General features: G+C 43.2%; 2 protein-coding genes across 3 annotated transcripts; one reads left to right on the forward strand and one right to left on the reverse strand.

Moving 5' to 3' along the window:
* Positions 1-489: 489 nt before the first annotated feature.
* On the reverse strand, positions 490-13,063 carry ano6 (anoctamin 6). The gene is made up of 20 exons (XM_084039223.1): positions 12,798-13,063; positions 9,512-9,582; positions 9,046-9,174; positions 7,376-7,441; positions 7,013-7,300; positions 6,770-6,883; positions 6,563-6,678; positions 6,249-6,383; positions 6,061-6,166; positions 5,801-5,861; positions 5,470-5,615; positions 5,183-5,260; positions 4,538-4,757; positions 4,289-4,458; positions 4,108-4,205; positions 3,874-4,004; positions 3,563-3,768; positions 3,289-3,485; positions 2,838-2,943; positions 490-2,746 (listed from the first exon to the last, which is right to left on the reverse strand). The coding sequence occupies exons 1-20, from the start codon at positions 12,889-12,891 to the stop codon at positions 2,528-2,530; spliced, it is 2,751 nt and encodes a 916-aa protein (XP_083895349.1). The 5' UTR covers positions 12,892-13,063; the 3' UTR covers positions 490-2,527.
* Positions 13,064-13,498: 435 nt separating this feature from the next.
* ints13 (integrator complex subunit 13) lies at positions 13,499-19,806 on the forward strand. 2 transcript variants are annotated; one of them, XM_084038675.1, is made up of 18 exons: positions 13,499-13,935; positions 14,249-14,499; positions 14,584-14,658; positions 14,806-15,008; positions 15,184-15,264; positions 15,426-15,516; positions 15,627-15,755; positions 16,079-16,102; positions 17,108-17,192; positions 17,363-17,458; positions 17,654-17,743; positions 17,875-18,053; positions 18,131-18,295; positions 18,385-18,539; positions 18,623-18,853; positions 18,946-19,076; positions 19,242-19,377; positions 19,485-19,806. In XM_084038675.1, exons 2-18 carry the CDS (start codon positions 14,275-14,277, stop codon positions 19,519-19,521), a joined length of 2,133 nt encoding a protein of 710 aa, XP_083894801.1. In that variant the 5' UTR covers positions 13,499-13,935; positions 14,249-14,274; the 3' UTR covers positions 19,522-19,806. The 2 variants fall into 2 exon arrangements, with proteins under 2 accessions (XP_083894801.1, XP_083894802.1); XM_084038676.1 differs by lacking the exon at positions 16,079-16,102.
* The last annotated feature ends 237 nt before the right edge of the window (positions 19,807-20,043 follow it).

A 20,043-nucleotide genomic window follows, 5' to 3' on the forward strand; every position in this document is an offset into this window, starting at 1 on the left:
CCTGATCGAAAATGTAGAGCATCGTCACGAGAGCGCCTGAGATTTTCCTTGCAAAATGGAAGCTCCGTCAGTTTCTGTTCAGGAATTGCGAATATGAAAAAAATAATAATACATAAATAAAGAAAAACATTAAATGCTGAAGATACACAGTTTAATTGTGAGCTTTGAGTTTATGGCATCTATCTATCTCTGCACCAACAAAGAGAGGTTCATCTTGCATACATGTACAACAGCATGACATCATAATGGTTTCTTGAAGGGGAGTCGACAAGTAATTTTGTTGGTATTATGTTTCAAGCTCTAATCAGATTCATGTCCAGATGGAAAAAAGAGACCTTTGTTTTCGCTGACCTCCAGTGGTGGTTTCATCTTGCTGCAGTGGTGCAGGAATGTATGCATGATGATGTCACTGTTGTATTTAATTACAGGTGCAATAGAACATACATCTGAGGTGAAAAGTAAAGAGTATAAATGAAATAAAACATGAAGTGGTAGGAAGTGTTTTTAATCTTTAGATAGTCTAACACTTAATACATACAAGGGACATTTGTTTTATTATTATAAAAGAGTCATGGCACTGACAAGATAAAACAAAATAACAAGACAGATATGCATCATCAGATATTGCTGGTATATGATACTGTTTGAATACACAGTGGATATAGTCCCATTGTTTAAATCATAAGGCAAGGCAATAATACAGCAGAGCTATATCTAAGATTTCAGCAATGACACGGGAGAAGATTGAATTACTATATTGAATATATCACAGGATGTAACTTGCAGTCAAAATGTGTGTAGTGGTCATGAAACACGGCTTGAACCCTAAAGTAAAAAGTGCAAAACAGTACAGTGGATGGGAGTACATGTATAGGGAAGGGAACGCAATCAATACTATAACTGCAGTTGGTCAGTTTTCAAAATTTTGTAAACTTGTATACATCAAATCTTTACATCACTTTTGAATTGTCAACTAAATTATAAATTCAGACGAACTATTCTGATGAACATCTGAAAGGCTTACAGAGGCATTTGAGGCACATTTAGTCAGTATATGAGGCTATAGGTGAGTCCGTGCCTGTTCTAGCTCCTGGGATCTCATCACTTGTGTAACATTGTGAGCTGTTTGACAGATCACCAGCAATCAAGTTCTAGGAACAGATATGCAAGTGAAAAAAAATAAACTCTCCATGAATCATCAACATTGCATTTCTTTGAGTATAATAATACTGATTCGTCATGACAACATCAAACTAAAACAGTCACTTGGCCGTGGCACTTGTTGGTTTCGTGTGTGTGTGTGTGTGTGTGTGTGTGTGAGGTTCCAGCATGAAGCTCAGTGGACAGAGAGCTGATACAGCCAAGTAAAAAAGTCAATGTAGTCATAAACAGTGTTGGGCAAGTTACTCAGTATGTGTTGTTAGTTACTGCTTTTAAGAGTTATTTACTTACTACTGGGTAGCAATTAGTTCAATTACTCCATACATTCTTACTTTTAAAGCAGGAAAGGCAGTAAATCACTGACATGACTGCATGTAGTTGATTCTTACAGAATCCCTCAGCTGCTTTCACTCCGCTTCCCTTCATTAAATCGCCTGAAGACAACACTCGTTTACGAAGGAGGCGTCAGGTTACCAGGGCACATCGTAGCCTCTTGGTTCCGGTATGTTAAGGATTAGTTACTGTAATATTAATAATGGAAATAGTTATCCCTCACACTTCTAATATTGCAGTAATACGCTCCTGAGTTCTTGCTTTCTTTCAGGAGCTTTCAACAATACTGTGTGTTACCTTTTAGGCCAACAAAGTGCGACTGAGCTCACATCATCTGACCCAACCGAGCATGTTTCCATCTGCCAATAAAGACCATGTGCTTTGGCTGAAAGCGCTGGAAGGAAACCTCATAAGTAGACATTGAGCGGGATTGTTTTGTTTGGTTGTATTTCATGCCAAATCCAAAGTGGCTATTATTTAGAAGCTTCAAAGTGTGAGGCACGGATTCAGCATCCCCTACTTCTCTTTGCTGTAACATACAAAACCAGGTTGCAAAAATCAATGCGCAAAAAATCCAGATAGTCATTTAGCTTATGCTGTGTCATCCTATCTGGGTTTTTGTGCATGAATATTATGTTTTACTATTTAAAATTGTTAAAAAGCTACATCTAAGAAGATTCAAATTCAATACTGGATTCAGATTTGAACAAGTAGAATTGAACTCCGACCCTGATGAGTTGATCAGGTGGTGCACACAACCATACGACCCGATTGTCTGGCAGCGACAGCGACGGAACATATTCTATTATAATATATGTCGATCTGAGAGGGAAGTAAGAAAAAAAAAGACCCTCTCAGAGGTGGTAGAGGACAGATGTCCTGTTATTTTTCCTTTCACACCCTTTGGTCTGAAGGGAGTCCAGAGTGTGAGGACAGCAGACAAGGGTGAAGACAATACAACAGTGGTTTCTCCTTTCTTTGTCCAAGACCTTGTTTCATACAGGTCGGATGTCTTCTTCCACATATTTCTCTTTCAGAAATCAAGTTCCAGCTCATCTTTTGCCACGTTCACGTCCGCACGCTTGATCGTCCCGTCATCGACTGGTTTCAGGCGTCTGGTCACCAGCTTGAGGTTGGTCTCGTGGAGGATGACCTGGGTCAGGTACTTCTCTCGTTTGATCTGTTCTCTGATGGTGTACGGGACGTCCGGGATCACGTAGGACAGGATGAACTTTGTGAGGTACACAATGTGCTGCGGGCGGAGGAGGAAGAAGATAGGTTGCAATAATTCACGCTCTAATAATATATATTTTTTGTGTGTTTCCTGTTGTGTCCACACCCACCTCTACGACTATTATGAAAGCCATTTTTGCAGCGATCACATGCCAGTAGTAAACGTTGTACTCGTACTGCCTGGGGTGGCCGGGAGGATGCCGAAAATCTCTGTACCTGAAGGAGAAAAGTTCAATCACACCATTATCTCGGGTCATTTTTTGGCAATTCATATATAAATAGACTTAGCAGACATTGGGTGGAAGCTGGATAACCACAAGATAATCTTCACAAGTGAACACAACTTCTATGATTTTTGCGTAAATCAAACCCCCTCAAGTAAAAAGCTAGACTATAACAAACTACAGCACGGTTGCATGATTTCTCTTCACCAGCAGGTGGTGTCCCCCTTCATAAACGAGTGCAGGTATTATATAAATAATAATTCATAAGCCCCTACACTTTATATTCCAACAAAGGGAAAATGTAACTCAGCACACACAGATGGACCAGTCATTGTACCTGCAGGTGGTGATGTTGTAACGCGTCTTCATGGGCTTGCTGAAGTCAGAGAAATCGCTGATGTTGAATACGGACAGCGAGCTGTTGATGTAGCCCTGCATGGTGTTGTAAGACTGATCTCCATACGGGTACACAGAGAACGACCAGTAGTACACCAAACGTGGGATCATGTCGGACGTGAACGCGATGATCATGGCCTGTTGGGACACCAGAGCGAAAGCGTCAAATGCTGCGTGACCAGTGAACTCAGAACTCACTTTGAACGCCGCCTTACATTCGTGGCGACCGCCAGTATGGCGATGCCTTGAAGAATGGGCTGCCAGGCGCCTATATCCTGGGCCTTCTCCGGCACGATGCGGCGGAACTGAGTGGTGATTTTCCAAGCGTCCACCCGGATCTCAAACAGGTTGTTGACCAGAGCCAGGATCGGAGCCAGGGGGAAGGAGGCCACGAACAGGGTCACGAAGCCGAACTGGATGGCTGCCAAGACACAAAGGCACGCACTGTTGAGCACCCAGAACTCAGCTGCTGAAGTGGGACACAGCAAGACGTCTCTAAATGCAGCTGTAAGTGTGTCAGACTCACCCATCTCCAGGTATTCATGGAACAGTCCGAGCTTCGAAAGGGGCTGGAGCTGGTAGTCCTGCTCCCAGCGAGGAATCACCTTCTCCGAGGCCACGCGAGTGCAGAAGCGGGCGATCACATTTTTCAGCCACCTGTTGGGGAAGATTAGCGCCTTAACACACCTGAAAGCAGCAATTTCCCTCATGTTTACTGGAGACATGCGGCCGTTTTATTGGCCTTAGAGTCAATTCTTACGGGAGCAAGACCTCTTGGATGTTGTTCCAGATGGCTTTTCCACCCATGATGATAGAGAGCTGAGTCGTCAACTCGATCAGACAACCGCCCGGATCACACTGCAGGACGACAAGACGCAAAGCAGAGAGTCAAGAATGGCAGGCGAGTAGGTCAGACACGCAGTTACGCGGACACACCGTACCTCCTCGTTACGGTATTTTCCCAAGAGATAAACAGGATCTCCGGGAAAGCCGACCGATTTCCCTTTGGCGAAGGCGATGTAGAAGCAGGAGGAGTAATAGTTGACGAACTGAAAGAGAAACATCTTCAGGGTCAAGCTGTTCTCGTAGTCCGTCTTGGTCCGTGGAAGCTCTGTTGTCGGGCGGGAGAAGAGAAGGATTTCAGATCAAACCCGTCAGCGCTGCGGGCAAAAGTGCAACTCAAAACTCACCAAAGTCGGTGATCCAGATGGCGACGCGCTCGTAGAGGATGTTGAGGATCATAATGACAACGAAGCTCATGAGGGAGGCCGTGACGGAAGTGGCCATCTGAGGTGTCACATAGGGTTCCAGCTCCTTCAAGTCCTGATCACGGAGTTTGGAGGAGAAGGCGAAGAATGCAGCCAGGCGGTAGACGATGATGGCCACGATGGAGGCCAGGATCAACAAAAGCTGAAGGACGAAATACAGTTTACAAGATTCATGTATATTCTGTTTGGAAATTGGAAAGAAATTGTGAATTATGTCCTCATTATTTCCAAGAAGTCTCCTGAATTTAGCACTGAAGTAGAATTCTAAAGTAGAATTTATGTTCAATTTGTATACTTTTAATTAATACATTAGAATAACCTAAGCATATTATGTTCAGCTCAATGCAGTAAAAAAACTCATATATTCGGAGCGTTATGTTTCCAATAATAAATGAGTGATGAATCAATATTTACAATGGACCTTTCCTTCAAAGAAATTAGTATTTTCCCTACAGTTAATACCAAATAACATCTTCTGAGGAACGTGATCGTGAATTGCAGACGGGTCAAATACAGTGTTAGCAATAAAAAAATAATAAAATAAAATGTAATATTTATTTCCATTACCCAGAATAGGACAGTCCCGATCCCCATCGATACCCGAAGACATTTTCCACAGGCGGTATAGGGCACTTTTTCTTTGACCTGAAATCACACACAAAAACGGTGAAATACTTTCTTTGTTTAACAACAGCGTGCCGTGACTTTAAATGTATTACGGCAACATAGTATCTTCAAATAGAACCTGTATGAATCCACACTTTAAACCCATTTTTATATTTTTTTTCTTGGGTGGTGTAGTTCAGCGTCATTAGCTGGAAAAAATAATAAAACAGAATATGTGTGGGACTTACCCCTGTGACTGGGTTTTTCCTCTCGTAGTTACACTTTGCTTCATATTCTGGGCGAGGTTGCTGCTCCTGCTCCAGAAACTCCACAGTGTCCCACGTGTACTCCAGCTCCGCCTGGTAGCGCTTCCAAAACTCCAGGAACAGAGTCACTGCGGTCGGGAAGTAAACAGGAGCAGAAAGAGTCGTGGGGATAAAAAAAAAAGGAAACCTCTAAATTAACAGGGCATTGTCTGCGTCTTCCTGTGTCAAAATGTCAGCCAAAATAAACTTCAAATGCTCGATTATAAATACAGCTTCTCGCCTGCTTTTTGTATGTTTTTTGTATCCAACTTACCCCAGATTGACATGAAAACTGCAAACACCAAGGTTCCAAAGTTATCAAATATGCAAAGTTTCTAAAAGGAGTAAAAAAAAAAGAAAGAGGAACATGGAACGTCACAGTTGTCACAGTTCTATTCCGCTTGCATGCAAAACCACATCCAAACATCACCGCTGCTGTGTGGAAATAGCAGCCACACACATTTAAATATGCAAAATCAGTTCTTTCTTTTCCTTTTTTTCTCCATTGCATACTGAATTTATTTAAAAACTCACTTTCGAAGCTTCACAGGTGCTGTTCAACGGCCAGTACTGGCATTCTCTGTCACACTGCGGACACATTATGATTTTCCCTCCGATTTCCGGGTCGCACACCTCTTTGCTGCCATCAAAACGCAGAGCAGATTATTATTAGACAGGGAAATCTCCCAAAAGCTTCATCATTCAAAACCTGATCCACGTACCTCCAGGTGCTGGTTTCTTGAGTCTTGTATCCATAAATGAAGCAACCCAGTCCCACAACGGCAGCCAGAGCCAGCATCATTGTGTAGAACCCCAACCAGGCAAAGTAAATGCCAATCTTCTCCCCATAATACTTCCTATGGAGGAAACAAAGGCGGCTCTATTATTAACTTCAAGGACAAAGACATAAAAAAAAAATGCTTTTATTCACAATACAACACACGGGATGGAAGGCTTTCCAGTTTGACCTGAATTGAAACACAAAGAGCCCTTCTATGTACTTTAAGCTCATTTTTTTTGACAAGATATTGTTCACCTGATGAGGTTGAGTGGCTGCATCTTGTAGAAGCTTTTGGGATGAGCCCATTCCTGATAGAGCAGGAATCTCTCGTTGGGGCAGCCCTCCTCTTTGGACTTGACATTGAACCTGCACTGGAATAGCCGACGGGGAAAAATAGATGATTAATACGAAGCGATAAAAAGGCACGGAACACACTCGGTATGAGTGGAAGGTGTTACTCACGTCGTGGAGGGGATAGGCAGCTTTGTACACCCCGCCATCCAGCAGTTTGGTGATGCCAAACTTCTTTCTGTTCCCTCGGATTTCATAGGGGGCGCGACTCAGGATGTAATACGCCTGGAAGAAGAAGAGCTTGTTATTTTGATACACTTTATACAGAATCATCAAGCAATCATAGCGTATAATGCATTTTGGGCGGAGGACGTTAAAAACTTCATCCTTTAAAATCAAATTGAGACAACTTGCCATCCTGCTCCTCATTGACGGATTGAAGAAGACATCTTTGTCCCTCACGTAGAAGTAATCCAGGCGGTCCTTTTCGAAGGGGGCCGTGAAGAACTCCGCCTCCTTGGTGATCAGCTTCTCGTCGGGGTAGAAGAACTTGGTGATGCAGGCGATGAAGCGCCACGGCGACGGGCGGGAGGACAGGTCGTTGGGCTGGATGGGCAGCTTGATGTGCAGGACCTCGGCGTAGGTGCACAGCACGTCCCACGGCATGTGAACTTTCACAAACAGCAGTTTATCGTCTATGACCTGCGGATCACATCAACGCTGTTAGGCATGAGAGGCGGGTAAGAGGAACCTTCCAGGAAGGGGAAACCTACTTACAGATTTTGTCGCCTCCAGCTCTATTCCCATCTTCATCAGGCTGGCCTCAAAGTACTCCCGCCGCCTCTGCAGAAAAGACACATAAGAACTTGAACCTGATTTAATGTTCAAACATCCTGTCTGGCCATTATGATCCAAGTCATGTATTGAGCTGCTAAGCACGATCATCTGTGATCTTCATGTGATCCAAACTTATCATTTTTTGTTTAAAGATGACCTTGAATTATGTTTATTTAAAGCAAAAGCACACGAATAAGCACTAAATCATTATTTTTTAAGTATTAAACATATTCAAATCATACAGAAATGCTCAAGTACAATGAAGTATGCCAATTGATCAGTGCCATCCAAGGCAATACAGCTTCAAATGTGGGACATTTCTACATTTTCCCCGTTCTCAGAAACACCTCCGGGAGACTGTTGACAAAGCAAAGCCTGTCTGTCACTGTTTGTTTTTAGCCAACCGCGCTGTTATCAGAACACAAATATAGGCAGGACATTATTAAAGCATCCATTTCCTGTGATACGTGACGGACAAACAGTCTAAAATATGTAAAGCATGATTTGAAGATAACTATCTGCTATCTGAGGTGCACCACGCCCTTCCAGCAGTCAGAGTCAGAGCAGGGAAAAGCTTTGGCAACTCCTGTTTGACCCGCGATGGTAAACAAGGTGAAGGGAGTTGCCCGAGGCTGCGACCTTCTCTCCCGTTGGTGGATTTAATTTGCTTTGGGATGACTATGAATGAGGAATTTCCTCAGTGGGATTGATCAGTGGTTAAGGAGCTCATGAGCTCTGGCTTGCAACAGCTTATTTCCAAGGAACCGGCTGAAACTGGCTGATCCACTTCTCCAGATGTGTCTGTGATAACAAGCAGGGCAAGACAACATACCCCTCGTGTGCCATCAGCAAGTTTGTCTTCAAACATGAAATACCTACGCATTAACCAGTTATTATGACCACATCTTCCATTTCAACACCAACTGGGGGTTTAAGGTTGCAACACTGCAGGTGGCATCTTTAAAGTCTGCGGATCTACACGCATTACGTTACGCATCCATCGCTGTTGTGAAAGTACAGTGGCAGCAACAAACGGCACACCCGAGTATGTCATTTTCCACAACTTCCCTCTGGGAGTCTAACCGACGCACGCACTGGACAGGTCACAATGCATGTTGAATGAATGAGGAGCACAGTAGAAAGGCTGCCGAGTGGTTCCCTTTCCTGGATGATTAAAGCATTATTGAAGTTCCTGTGCACACCGTGAGTACACGGCGTCACGGCATGGAGTTATTTAACTGCCAAATAAGAACTCCCTTTACAAACAGACATATAAATAAAGCACACAAGGCGTATCACGTGAATATGAGTTTCAATGGAAGTTCTAGGAGAAAACGTCCACTTTCATTAATAGAAATAGGATGTTATTCTATTATTTGCCACCAAATCTTAATTTAAAAACTCTGCACTGTGTTAATTCACTTCATCCTATTGTTCTCTCTCCCTGTCATCTCTCTACGGTCTAATACTTTTATACTTTACATACTGTTCTTTTGGTGAATAGATTACTTTGTCATGAGTTTCTAAGAGTTGCATCACTTAAAACACCTGTAGCTACCAATCTGTAGCGCTGTACCCGCCCAGCTCAAGGAGAATTAAAGATGACTCACCTTGCGCCGCTGGAACGTGTGCCTCTTCTCAAAGTCCTTCTTGTCCTCATCTTCGTAGACCAGGACGAAATCGATCCTCCTCACGCCGTCGTTGAAGAACAAGGAGTCGGGTTTGTCATTAAACTCTGCCTGAAGGCAAAAACGAGGTTCGTCAGGCAGGTCTACATCCTGAAACTCGTACTCCTCTTCCTCCATAACGCCGTACATGTTGCACGGATGGAGGGGGGGGAGAGGAAGGTCTGTGTGCGGAGAGCCTCTGCAGAGATATCGTCGGATAGCGACCTTGACCGGCCTATTTAACGTGTGGCGTGGGCCATGCAGGAGAAGTGGGAAGAGTCAACAAACATCCTGATACCCGCCCTCTCTCTCTCTCTGTCGCTCTCTCTCTCTCACCACACAATCCAATTGTAAGCACATCAAAGACATGCATGATTTTGCATAGTAATGCATTATGGTGTGGACTCACCAGCACTGCTTTGGTGACCGTCGCTCCAGCTGATATACTGTGATACGTCGGGAGGAACTCCTCGGGGTAAACTGTGAAAATGAGAACAAACACATGAATGAGAAAACAGACGTAATAATAAAAACAATGAAACGATACATCATTTATGTTGGGATCACGGATGTATCATTATAGTTGTGTATGTATACAAAAAGGAAATGCAACAACGAGGCATTTTTTACACATATTTGTGTATGGATTTACATAAATGTTGATAATGCACACTTGCAAATATCGTGTAAATAATCCTGCACAAAAAAGAGACAAAACACAATAATATCATGATTGTGACTTATTTTGGCCCATCAGGAAAATCAGATATTGTGACAATAAAATGTTTATTGGTTTAATTTATGGGTATTTTGTACAGTTATTATTTTTAATGACATTTATTGTTTAAAGTAGAGCTGGGTTCAAATAATGGATTTTCTGATTAAAATCGTCTTCATCTGATAACAGGATTTCCTCCCCTGAGGTTAGAGGCCAGAAATACACTAATGTGTCTTCGGACTAATTGCAACTTCTAGGTTGCTATCAGTCTCACAGCTGCGTTCACGGCCGTCTGGCTGCGTATTTATTTTCCAGTCTCACAATATCATCCTCTCCATGCCTCTCCTTCACATCTACACAAAAACACTAGCCTGGACAGAATGCAGGCAAAGGGTTAGAACCAGTGACTTTCCAAATACAAGCCTCACATGTCGTTGCTTCTTTTACTGCTTGAACAGTTGCCCACTCACCAGGATGTTAAATCACTCCCTGGAAAAACAGAAGAAATGCATCTCCGCCTCCTGCTTCCATGGGTTTCCCCAAAGACTCATTCAGACATATCCGACACTCACTACCAGCGTATTCACTGACCGCATCCAAACAAAGACAATATCAACATTGCATGCATTTTTATGTGCATCATGTAATTCTTAGGTCACATAACCGAAGACATTCCGTCCAAAGTCCTGTAATATTTCCATATAAAATGGCGCAGCATGACAGAACTAACTGAAGACAGATGTTGTTTTGAAAACAGCGGTCCATAGTAACACGCTGGGAAACTGCCCTGTGGAATCGTTGTTCATCACAAGACTTTCCTTCTGCAAAGTCCTCCAACAGGCTAACACTCTGAACAAAGTGGATAACAGCAGCCTGCTCTTTTTAATATGACTCCTCCCTCTTGCTCGGTGTTTTAGTTGTTTGCTGCGGACTAAAGATCACATCGTACCAGATGTTTATTAGGGGTCTAAGCCCGAGGGGGCCACACATGCAGTGTGGCTCCTAGTGCCAGCGATGCTGGGAACCCTATTGTAATCGCTAAAGCCAAAAATGTCCACCAGCAGGTGGGGCTATAATCAAGGTGAAAGCGTTTTTGCGTTTTCCATGGAATCAGCTGCATATCGTCATAAAGGCCACGCCCATTTGTGGCTTGAATGTTTTTATTCTGCAAAGTCGCGAAATATGCTGAACCTACTTTTTCAAACTCACAATGGAACTTGGAACAGGAAGTTTTGTGTATCTTCGCAATCAGTATAGCGATTAAGACGAAACACAGTTTACTAGGATTCCCATCGCCACTGAGTGCAAAATCGGACGTCAATCGGCCACTAGGTGGCACTGTTATTCAAAATTGAAATCCCGACTGATCCAAAAATAATCAAAGAATGATATTAACCGAAACAATGTGGAAGTAGAGGAACAACTTCCTGTATACTGCGGTCACAAGATTTATTTCCTGCGGTCACTACTTTGGTGTGTCAAATAAGTCAAATGTGCACCGGCTCCTGAGCTGTTAAACCTGACAGAAACACCGTTACGAAACCTCTGCAACCTACAGTGACTCAGTGAGTACGATTCTTTAGAAAAGCATGTGAATGCCCACAAACTATTTGCAAAACTCTGTTTTCTAACCACAACCCACCCACCCAGCCGTCACTTCCTCTCTAGGGAACATCATGACAACACCTAAAAAAAAAAGGCAGAGAAGCAAACAGAAAAGCACTTAAAAAAAATTATATTTTGTGAAAAATAACGCTACACATTTTGACCTAAAGGCAAACACTTCCACACTTAACTTTTCAAGTGTAATGCAAGCCACGGCCAAGTGCCCCATCAGATCTGTGACGCATCATACTGCAGCAGTGTGTTCAAATCTGACTTCCTGTATCACCACACTGTTCATTTTGGCTTATTAGTAACAAAATATGAAATGATTATGAGAGCCGGTGCTTTTTCCGTTGTAATCACAGCATCGCAGGCTGCAGCAAAGTGTGGCAGTTAATAATTCACGACAATTGAATTTAAACTCCATTACATAGAGTGCACTTGGGATGCCTTTTGTGGTGCAGAGTGAACAGCTTTGGTCATTTCCTAATGGTCCGGGCCTTCTAGGTTTTTCTCACAACTATCAACATTAACCCTAAGGAGCATTTGGCTCTCAGTGAGCTGTGAGTTAAAAAAAAAAGAAAAGGAGAAGGAGAATATGAGACAGTATGTCATCACGGATAAACACACGACTCAAAGCAGACATTGCAACATATTGTTGTGTTTGTTTCCGGGTGCTATATTTACTCGATTCCAAAGTGAGGCTGCTTGTGAACATGAGGAATGTTGGAAACAAAAGAGTGTGGAGAGATGTGATCCGTTCAGTATGTAGCTTTTCAGAGAGCCAACATGTGTTATCTATATTCATTTCTCATGTAGAGGAGGTTGTGTGAGCCTAGGCCCTCTTAAAAATGTGGGCACACCCCCACTGATGTTCTAGTCCACACATGACGATAACGTGTGTGCCCATTGCCCAATAGGGGAAATTAATACCATGCAGTTCAAACAGATCTCTTAAACAACAGTGTACAAATGTGCTGAATTCAAAGTAAAAGCATGCATGTCAGTATTAATGGTTGAAGCTTATTTTAACTATGCAAATTAGTAGTTAATACAACTGCTGCACGTTTATTTGCATAAAAATAGATTAATATCAGTAACTTAATTTCCAATAAATGTAGTGGAAAGTGAGAGAAAATGAAACATGCTTAATTAAAGTTAAAGTATCTCTTGCATAGGAGAAAATGTCCATCACTTTTGGGGAAATTCTGTTCAAGCATCAGATGAATGGGTGGGTGGAGATGGCCCAAAGCCAGAGGATGTACTTCAAGTGTCACATGTGTTCAAATCCACAAGAGAAGATTAAAAAAGAACAACATCACAACACAAACATCAACAGAACTAATGTGTGAAAACAAAGCTGTCCTCTTACCGAGGTCCTCCTCTATCATGCCCAGGTCACCGTCGCCTTCCAGCTCGTCCATCTCACACACGGAGTCCATCTCGAAGATGTCGTTATCGCTCATAGTCCTTGTCCTTGGCTCCGGTCACATCACCGAAATAATATACACAAAAAAACTGTACTTTACCGACAGACTATTTGCATATTTCACTGGTTCCCACGCGCATTTTTTACTTCCCAACGCGGATCCAGCCAGATTAAAGTTTTGCTCAAGTTGTGACTTGAGAGAATGGAAATCACACGGGTGGGGTCGGAGGAGGAGGAGGAGGAGGAGGAGAAGAAGGAGGAGGAGGTTGTTGATGTTGTTCAGTTACGCCCACTTCATTCCTCTAAAGTTACTTAACGTACTGGCATTAATGAAAACATAAAATATTATTTTGAGAGGAAACGTCAACAGTTACAGTTTCTTGGTTCCGTGCTTCTGATTCGTTCCAAATGATTCATTCGCCTAACGTTTGCGTTCCCTCCGCAAACCGCCGTCACCCGTCTGTTTTAACCGAAGTTATATATTCGTAAATTAACAGGTGTCGTAACGATCGAATTATAACATGTTTGTAACGTTCTTTATGTGTGTTGCTTCACCACGTTGAATTCTACGATACGGAACCATTTAACAGCGCGGCCCAGAAACCCGAGGGGAAGGAATTGGCTGACGGAACACCTCCTGGCATATTTCCGCCAATAACAAACGGCTAGCTTGACACGGTTTAAAGTGTATTGTCTGTGATAGTCATTCCAAGTGGGGCGAAAAAAAAAGAGTTACCTACTGGTAATCTGGAGGTGGATTAAATAGAAATCATTCAGTTTAGTGGTATAGTCACACAAATGGCATAATGTGTAAATGTGTGTGTCGCTGCTAAATAAACGTGAGTCGGCAAACAAATGATTCCGGCGAGTGTTAGCTAAAAGGCTAACGCGAGAGTCGGTGACATTTCCTTTAGCGAGTAGTCGCGTTAGCTTGCTAACGACTCGGCGTTCATGGTGAATAACATGTCCTGAGGCCGATTGCGTCTGTTTGGCAGCCAAGTAGTCCGTCCAAACGCAACCTCGAGAGAGCACCTACGGTTTTTAAGCCGTTTTTTTTTTTCTCAACGAGGTTTTTCTACAGGTGAGTTGACATTCAGGGACCATCAGGCAATACTAAATGTTGAACACGACGCCAGTTTATGTATGTCGGGAGATTTCCCCATCCAGTACTGGCAGCCACATCTATATATATATATATTTCTATAGTATAGTTCTATAGGTAAAACTATACATATTGTAAAACTAATATTGTGTTTATAATGGTAGTACAATGCACCTTTGTTTATCTCACTTAACTGTAACCATTATCATACATTAATGTTAATATTCTTGTACACTAAAAGCATATTGTATAACGAACTGTGTGTGTGTGCACGCTTTGTGTATTTTTCCAGATCAGGTCACGCTGGAGTTCTGCAAAATGAAGATGTTCTCGGTGGCTCACAAGACGGTCTTCGTGGTGGACCACTGTCCCTACATGTCGGAGTCCAGTCGGCAGCAGGTGGAGTGCGATGTGCTGACGAAGAGTCGAGGTCAAGGGGTCATCCCTTTGGCCCCTGTGTCCAAGTCCCTGTGGACCTGTGCTGTGGAGTGCTCCATGGAGTACTGCCGGATCCTCTACGACGTTTATCCGCTGCACAAACTGGTTAGCTTCTCGTTTTGTTTGTCATCTCTGGCTGAAATGTTTTAGCCGATTTTACATCAACATTTCATGCCACCTCTTTTACAGATTAATTACATTGTGAGCGATTCAGAGTTCCACATCTTGAATAGCTGGAGGCAGGAAGACCAGAGCACGCACGAGGTAATCCACTCCCTGCAAACACTCAAGTCACACTGTAGACATTATGACTGTTAGAGTACTGTAGGTTTTCAAGCTGTGTTTTCAGCATCTCCAGTTGTTTTTCTTACTTGCAGTATGATTCTGCCATTTCTCCTCCTCCTTTGGCAGCTCATGTCAGCTCTTGCAGCCGTCGGGCCACCGAACCCACGCGAGGACCCGGAGTGTTGCAGCATCCTGCACGGGCTGGTTGCTGCGGTGGAGTCGTTATGCAAGATTACGGAGTTGCAACACGAGAGGCGCACCAGTCTGATGGACACGGCTGAGAGAGTTGCCAATAGGGGTCGTATCATCTGCCTAACCAATGCTAAAAGGTGAAGGCCGTCATTGACGTGATGGAAAAAATGTAAACTGTATTGCACGTGTATGGTTTTATGTTATGGTCGTCATTTATCCTAATAGTTTCTATTGATAAAAGAAGCTTTTGGCGTGTGTTACATAATTTAAAACCGTGCTAATATTATGCTATGTTTGTGCTCTATCCTACAGTGATACTCATGTGCGCATGTTGGAAGACTGCATCCAAGAAACTATTTTAGAACAAAACAAGCTGGCAGCAGGCTCAGACAGGTGAGTATCAGATGATAAGTAAAGCTGATTTTACTGTGGTTAAAATAGGCTGACATACGGTACTGATAATTCTCGATACTGCATACACCTCAGTGTCGTCGCGATTCTTGTGATAAATTAATAATTTGTTTTCTTATTCTCTACTCATTGTTATGTTTTAGGCTGATGGCCATCCAGCAGTGCGACCTGGTTCTCATTCACATCCACCCACAGGGTGAGGACGCTCTGGTGTCCGACCGACCGAAGAAACAGGTGGGTGCTCACGAGGAAGATTTATACACAGAGGTTGTGTATGTCGGATTTCACACCAAGTCGCAGGTGTCACTTCTCACCGAATCTCTCTCTCGGATCTCCCCTCTCAGATCTCCCCTCTGCTCACCAGTGAGGTTCACAGCGTTCGTGCGGGGCGGCACCTTGCCACCAAACTCAATATTCTGGTCCAGCAGCACTTTGACTTGGCCTCCACCACCATAACAAACATCCCCATGAAGGTAAGGGGCTTCTTGCCCTCTTGTTTGGCCTCACACATGTCTCGCCAAAATTGAAACTCACATAAACTTTTAATTTTGTTAGTACAAAAAATGTTGTCATGTCCAATATGCAGCGAACAACTCCCTCTTTATTTTTATTTTTCTCTCACAGCCTTCACACTACTTTTTTTTTTGTTGCTTGCTTAATCTTTACGTACGACGCCCTTCCTCATCTATATTTACTCATGAAACTTTACAGTCTGATATTTTTGTTTATCTCATCTGCATGTTGATTTGACTGTGAATCTGCTGCTGGTTTCATGCTGTATTTTCTGTTTTGCTAGCCCACATTAAATGTTTGCGAACAGGTTAGTACTCTTATCACACACACATCAAAGTGAGGAAGGGTCAGAGTTTACACCATTGTAGTGTACAGTGTATGTTTTGAGCTCTACTGTTGCATCAGGCTGTATCATGCATTTGTTTTGGTGTCACAGTCGGTCTACAGATTTGCTGGTGAGGCTCCAGTAAAGGACAGGCAACTCTGGTCTCATGTGGACACCCAGCGAATGTAGAGTTTGGGATCTGCTGGAAAGGCAAAGTCTGCACACCTGAAATTATTTTTTTTTCAAGTTAATTAAGTACATTGACGCAACATTTGTTAAAAATGTTAATTGATCTCATTGCTGTTTTAAGATTTCTGCCAATGATTTAAACAAAAATAACAGAATATGATCGTTGCATTGAAGTGTTTTATTGTCCAAACATTTTTGACCAGCGTTGCCTCTTCTGAGTTATGAAGTACTGTCAGTGTCTGTCAGGTGTTTACACCTCAAAAAGTTGTCCAAAATTGTCCCCTGGTTTGTTTCCCCAATCAGTTCCCACTCATTCCCCCTTTAGTGTCATGGTGTGGTCCATTGTGATGTCTGGATAACTAGTTTTTTTTAAACCTGACTTTTAACTGTCCTAAAAGTGCTATTTTACCTGGTGCAGAACGTTTAAGCTTGTGATTAAAAAGTTTGAGTTTAGATCAGCGGTTGCCAGACCCCCATTTTTGGGATTAAAGTATATAAAGCTGGTTTTGTTCGATCAGGAATCCATGATTTATGTCAAACAAATGTAGGTTCAGTAGTGAACTCGAGGACATTTGCGTCAAGTCTCTAATGTGACTAGAAGACAACATACTCAAGTCAGAAAGCTTTTTTTCCTTTTACTTTGTTCATTATCATTTACCCGTTGGAACATGAAATCAGCAGTGTTATCCGTGTTTGTTTGTGTGTGTGTGTGTGTCGGTGTGTGTGTATTAGTTTTCCATTTTTTAAGAGCTGACTTGATGCTGACCTGTATTTGTCATTGTCTCTGCGGATGGACAGGAAGAGCAGCACGCCAACACGTCGGCCAATTATGACGTTGAGCTCCTGCATCACAAAGACGCTCACATGGAGTTCTTTAAAAGCGGTGAGTATGACGGTTTAAAAAGATATCAAAATGAGGCATTCAAGTCATATTTGAGGCAAAATACTCAAACTTTGCTCTATGAACTATTGATTTGTTAATGTATTTGATGTATACTTAATTTTTGAATCCATCAATTTACTATCATGCATTTACAATCTTGTGTCATGCAGGTGACTTGCATATGGCTGGCAGCAGCACTCGGGAAAATGGACTCAAAGAGACGATTACACTGAAATGGTGTACTCCACGAACCAACAGCATTGGTGGTCAGTTTTATTTTACTTGAAGGGTTTTAAACATCATTTTCAAACATTTCATATCCATATATCTTAAATGTTGAAGTTGTAATTCCAGAAAGGACATACAGGATGAGTTATTTATTGCTGCATTGACTGACCCAACCGTGATATGAGGCGCCTGATTTAATTCTATCTATTTGTGTTTTCTATTTCCCACCTCAGAACTGCATTACTGTACAGGAGCCTATCGCATCTCCCCCACAGATGTAAACAGTCGCCCCTCGTCGTGTTTAACAAACTTTCTCCTCAACGGTAATCTGGATTAACCCTCCTTTTATTCCGTTATTTATCCAGTCTCTTCATTCACTGTAACCAAAGTTCCCTTGCCCTGAACGGATCTGCAGGCTAACCGCGTTCAACTTCTCTTCTCGATTTGCCCGCAGGTCGATCGGTGCTGCTGGAGCAGCCGAGGAAGTCCGGGTCAAAGGTCATCAGCCACATGCTCAGCAGCCACGGAGGCGAGATCTTCCTGCACGTGCTCAACAGCAACCGCTCCACCCTGGAGGACCCGCCCTCCATCAGTGAGGGCTGCGGAGGCCGAGTGACAGACTACCGCATCACTGTAGGTCCAGCTCCCACCAGCTGCGTTGCTGTATACCTCTATGATCTTCAAACGGCAACTGTTTTGTTCCGTTTCAGGATTTTGGTGAATTTATGAGGGAGAACCGGCTCACTCCCGTTTCAGAGTCTTCCCATAATCCCTCGGGGAAGCTACCAGCTGAGAGGGCCAAAGCTCAGCTGGAACGCCACACTCGATACTGGCCAATGATCATCTCCCAGACCACCATCTTCAACATGCAGGCAGTGCGTGAGCAGCATGCAGCGAAAGCTTGGTTTCTATGTGTTATATCTGTCGGCTCACTCTTGTGCCTCTTCCTGTTTAACTCCACTAGGTGGTCCCTTTAGCTAACCTGATAGTGAAAGAGACTCTGTCTGAGGAGGACGTTCTCACCTGCCAGAAGACAGTTTACAACCTAGTAGACATGGAGAGGAAGAACGACCCGCTCCCTATTTCCACCGTGGGATCCAGAGGCAAAGGCCCCAAGAGGTATTTACCCAAAAGCAGAATAACAAGTCATGAAAGTAAACGGCGGAGTCACTTACGTTTCTGCGTTGTCGTTTGTCCTCCAGAGATGAACAGTATCGTATAATGTGGAACGAGCTGGAGACGTTAGTGAAAACTCACTCTGGAGCCACCGACAGACACCAGCGGGTACTGGACTGCATCGTCGCCTGCCGCAGCAAACCCCCTGAGGAGGAGGAGAGGAAGAAGAGAGGGAGGAAGAGGGAGGAGAGGGAAGACAGGACGGAGAAAAACGGCAGCAAGGACACGGATGACAAAAGCTGGCAGGAGTCGGAGAGGTCAGTGGTGCTCGGATGTCTAGCAAAAATAATCTTGACGGCTTCTGGATGCAATGTCCATGAATGCTCCTCTTTTTGTTTCTAACCTGAAGACTAAAGGGTTTGCTGGAGAAAGAAGAGCCGGAGGCCGAGGTGATCAAGGATTCCCCGGACTCTCCGGAGCCGCTCAACAAGAAGCCACGCTTGTGCGTGGAAGAGGTTCAGCCTCCGGAGAGAGCAAAAGGTAGCGACCTTCATCATGCCTTTTCTGCTTTGAGTAGAAATCATGGACCAGCGGACCAGTAAAGTGGCAAAAAAAGCGTTATCCTGGCAAACACCACCTTGACATCGCTTGGGCCCTTCTGTGCATCAGTGTTTATATCTGCGGTTTGTCTCACTGTTGCTTCAGGTCCAGTCTCGCTCCTCGCTTTGTGGAGCAATCGCATCACTGTAGCCAATTCCAGGAAGCACCAAGAGTTCAATGGAAGAGTGAGCTCCGTCAACAACAAGTTTGAGTTGTACCAGCAGCTCAAAGACGAAAATGGGTACGTGATAAATAAATAATCTGCCGATTTATGGGTGTAATATTCCTCTCGCATTGAATGTATCCCAATTGCTTCCCGTGTCTTAAAAACATTTTCCCTGTTGACAGGATGGATGTTCACGAAAACGGCAAGGCCTCCAGATGATACTTCCACAGATCCGTTGCTTCACCCCTGCCAAGGATAGAGATTTTGGGCCGCAGTGTTTTTACAGAGTTTGGGTGTCACCTTGTGCTCCCGAAAACAAGGACATCAAGTGAAATAGACAGTGCACTATTAACGAGGAATTTATACATTTTTTTACTCATCATTTTGTAGATATGCTGTTCACATATTGTGTAACACAATAAAAGCTGTCAATAGAGAATTTTGCTGTTGAATATGGATGTGATGTCTTGTGTCATTAACTAAAAGCAGGGAAGAAAAACCCTTGCTTTTTAAAAAAATAATAACTACATTTAAATGGTAAAAAAGTGTTATTGCTGCAGCCTTTCAAAAATATTTCAACTGATCTGATCCAAGACAAAATAACTGACAAATCGCAGAACGATTCACTAACAAGTGTACAATCACAAGTTAGTTTGCAATCATGTTTCACATAAAAGGAGTCGTGATGGCCCTGAAATGTGATTTAATGTGTTGAAAATATTAAATAGACTCACATTTTAT

Source organism: Eutrigla gurnardus (genome assembly GCF_963514095.1).
Source record: "Eutrigla gurnardus genome assembly, chromosome: 21".
NCBI lineage: Eukaryota > Metazoa > Chordata > Actinopteri > Perciformes > Triglidae > Eutrigla > Eutrigla gurnardus.